Source organism: Charadrius vociferus, unplaced genomic scaffold (assembly GCF_000708025.1).
Source record: "Charadrius vociferus isolate BGI_N301 unplaced genomic scaffold, ASM70802v2 scaffold1434, whole genome shotgun sequence".
Taxonomy (NCBI): Eukaryota; Metazoa; Chordata; class Aves; order Charadriiformes; family Charadriidae; genus Charadrius; species Charadrius vociferus.
Genome location: NW_009647937.1, coordinates 234,278 through 237,776, shown reverse-complemented (window position 1 = coordinate 237,776; position 3,499 = coordinate 234,278). Strand labels below are relative to the sequence as shown.

Sequence of the window (3,499 nt, the reverse complement as noted above, 5' to 3'; positions counted from 1 at the left end):
AGGACCTAGAACACTAAAAAGGAAGTGGGTGCAGAGCTCGAGCAACTCATTAGTGAAGCTAATATCTTCACGCAAGTCTGTAGGCATCTATAGATCTAAAAACCTTTAGCGTATGCCAGCACAAAACTTTGCCCCGTGCTGGCTCCACCCCCTGGAGTTTCAACTTTTATGGTACCAATACGGTATCTCACAGAAATGAAAGTAAAATTAATCAATTTAACCTGGGGAGTAGGTGGAAGAACGTACTACCACGGCAGAAAGAAACCAGTGAAAGCCCATCTGCGCCTAGAGTCACATACAGAGGTACGCGCGTTCACAAGGGATGCAAAGAGCGCTGTCACAGGGGAAAAACCGCATCCCCGAGAAAAAGGCAAATTTGAAGATGAGACATACACAAAATAACCAGGCATAAAAGAGGAGGGGGGGGGAGGAAGGAACTCGTAGACCTTGCTATGTTCTTTCCTACAGAAAGAGCCCTCCGTGTAAAAGCACATACAGCATACAAAAATAGAATCAAATACAACAGGAAGAGAAAGACAGAACGTTTGGAATACTGTCAACAGTGGGGTGAAGTCTGGGAAGCAACAATACTAAGTTCTGTTCACAAAGCGACCACCCCCGATGGAAACGCACTTGGCAGTCACTGCTGAAGAGAGACGCAGAAACAAAATGCCACGGCTACATGGCAGGTCAACAGTGTTATCTGCAGCGTCATGAGAGAGGCAGCATGTGGCACTGACAGTCAAAAATCAAATGAAATGGAAGAACAGCGTTAGACAGTTTGTGTAGCACCTCACTGCACTAGAGGAAATTAATATACGCTGAGGGTTAGCGCGCGTTTTTAAACACTACACAGCTATCAGTGTAGCCCTTGGTAAAGGGGTTTTATGCAAATTACTGATAAATGAAGAGATGAATTAATTTGAGAGAACGTTCATCTTTCCCACACCCTTCAGATAAAGGCAGACACATGTAGCTCATCAACAACAGCCCCTATTGCTGCTAACTCTGCCTTCTGCTGAAGCCATGCGCAGGAGTCTGTCCTCAACGTACCGAAATGATCCCAGTCTTCTTGAAGGTTCTGAATCTCCAGCTGGTTCCGTCCCTCCGTGAAGAGAGGTTTGGGGTTTTTCTCAAAGCCTCCCGAGAGGATGCCACCTTGCCAGTTGCGTATGTAGATCCTGCCATCTGGGTCTACAATAGCTGCAGAGGAAAGAAAAGGAGCGGGCAGGGACTTGAGAGAAGGGATAGCTGTCTCGGGCTATTGTTCCACAAACACCAACGATGGGGTCTGGTGATGGGCTGGGCCAAACTAGCAGCCCCCTGACATGAGAAGGGCAGTCTCAGTCCCCCAACCCCACACTTTCACATCGTTTCTGGCTCTCACGTGATGCCTCGGTGCGCCAGTTTAGATTACTAAACCAGCGTTAGCTCCCACCACAACCATACACGTTAACTTTTGGGTAGCACAGTGAACTGAACTGAACCTGCAGAGCACCCACGCCAGCAGGACAACGTTCCCACGAGTGGGAGGACACAAGAGGAAGTCAGATCCCTTGTGGCACCAACAATGAACCATTATACTGGCTTAGTTCCACACACCCAAACCCAGACCTTCCACCAAGAGACGTCCTGCCCTCCCCCTCTTTCTCTTCCTATATTAAGAACAGTTAATTTTAATGGGGATGAGTCACTGATCCAGTTTGCTGCAGGACACCAGCACAAAGAAGGTGGGCAGCACTGGGGTGAGAACAAAGCAACCAGGTCTGGATTGCTTCTTCCAGCGGTAGTGTCAACTTGAAGCATTTATGATACTCCACCTGACGTGTTCCATAGCAATTTTTTCCATGTACAGAAAAGCTGTGAATATATATATACACACACACGTGTGTGAATACACACACACACTTCTTTTTTTTTTAATTACTCAGTCAAATAAAAGCGAAGCACTCAGGGACTCTGGTCAGAACCAAATTCCCTGGAGACTACATACATTACTCACTAAAAGCAAAAACTGTTGCTAATGACTTAGAGTAAATAAGCAAAGCTTTCTACTTCCCAACCACAGTTTTCAAACACAAGGGCTTTTTTTTTTTTTTTTTTTTTTTCTAAAGAGATCCAAAAGCCAGAACATGGGGGAGGAGCAATTACCTCAAGTGTTTGGTTGCCCCTACAGCTCATAGACATGTAAATGCCATTGTAAAGCCTTAGCTTCAGTTGGAGGAAAGGAATAGATGGGCCATTTGGGGACAGCAGCCTGCAAGGAAAACATAGTGCCAAGGCTAGCACCCTCTCCAGCCCACAAATGCAACAATCCAAATCTCAGACACACCTACTAGACAAGCTAGAGTCAGGGTCATTCTCCCGCTAAGATGACCCACTCTGAAAATCAATTTCTACAGTGAAAGCTTTCCCGAGAGCGAGGAAAGAGATTTTGCCACTGAGAGAGCATATTCAGAGCAATTCAACTAGAATGAACTTCCCAATCCCAAACAAGCCGAGAACTGATAGCCCTTAGCTGGTCTTTATGTCCTAAACTACGCGTTGCCTTGGAAAAGCAGAGATAATACACCAGGAAAAGTGAGGTAGGGCTGAAGAATCCTCACTTGGTAAGTTGCTTGCCAGAGGTTCCTTCAAAGGATGTGTCAGGAGGTAGAAGTGTTCGCAGGCATGGAGCGGGATATTGACTGGTTCCCCCCCAGAATGGCCCAACTCATAGGCCCACTGAAATAAAAAAAGTACATGTTAGAACGCGAAAGAAGAAAACTGACTTCAATAAAAATAAAAGGCAGGACAAAAGCACAGGTCTTCTCTGTGGGTTTGCTTTCATAAAAGACCAAGTAAGATTTGGTTCAGTCCCCTAAAACCACAATTACATTTTTTTTCTCTTTTCTTAGAATTTGAACTGTTTAGGACAAAGACTGTGTTTCTGTTCCTCACATAAGATCTAGAAAGGACTAAGATGTATCTAGAAAAGACTAAGATGTATCAACTTACATACAAAAGCCAAACAAGATCTGACACCTAAGTCAACACCAGCCTCTAAAAGCAGAATAGCCAGGATTTAGGTGCCTGTACAGCGAAGACTGCACACTAACAAGACAGCCGGCTTCATGCTGAGAAACAGCAATTGTCAGCTGTATTTTCAGACCAAAGAAAAACAACAAAATAAAGGAACTTTCAGTGTGCGTGAGAGAGAGGGAGAGAAGGGCGGAGAGAGACTTAAGTGGCTCAGTAAGAGCCAAAGGAAAATTCCTCCTGTCAGAAGGGTGCGCCCCCCAGGACAGGGAGCATGGGCAGAGCTGTACCAACAAGCTGCAGGGTGCTCCTCAGCAGGTTAACATCCTGTCTTTGGTGCCAAGCAAACAGCAAGCACTGCTTTCCTCCTTCACACCCCTTGCTGGTCTAAGAAGCTGAATAATATGACTTTGATCTACTCCAGTAAACCAAACCAAAGCACAAACCGTAAAAAAAATTTTAAAAAAACCTGGGGGGGTGG

General features: G+C 45.5%; 1 protein-coding gene across 1 annotated transcript in view; it reads right to left on the bottom strand.

Annotated features, from left to right (window-relative positions):
* Nucleotides 1-3,499, bottom strand: part of PDPR (pyruvate dehydrogenase phosphatase regulatory subunit) — a 20,200-nt gene that overhangs the window by 11,252 nt on the left and 5,449 nt on the right. The window contains exons 6-7 of the mRNA XM_009883153.1: nucleotides 2,607-2,724; nucleotides 1,054-1,203 (exon numbers count right to left, since the gene is read on the bottom strand). Coding sequence (XP_009881455.1) covers nucleotides 1,054-1,203; nucleotides 2,607-2,724 — 268 coding nt within the window. The remainder of the gene's footprint in view (nucleotides 1-1,053; nucleotides 1,204-2,606; nucleotides 2,725-3,499) is intronic.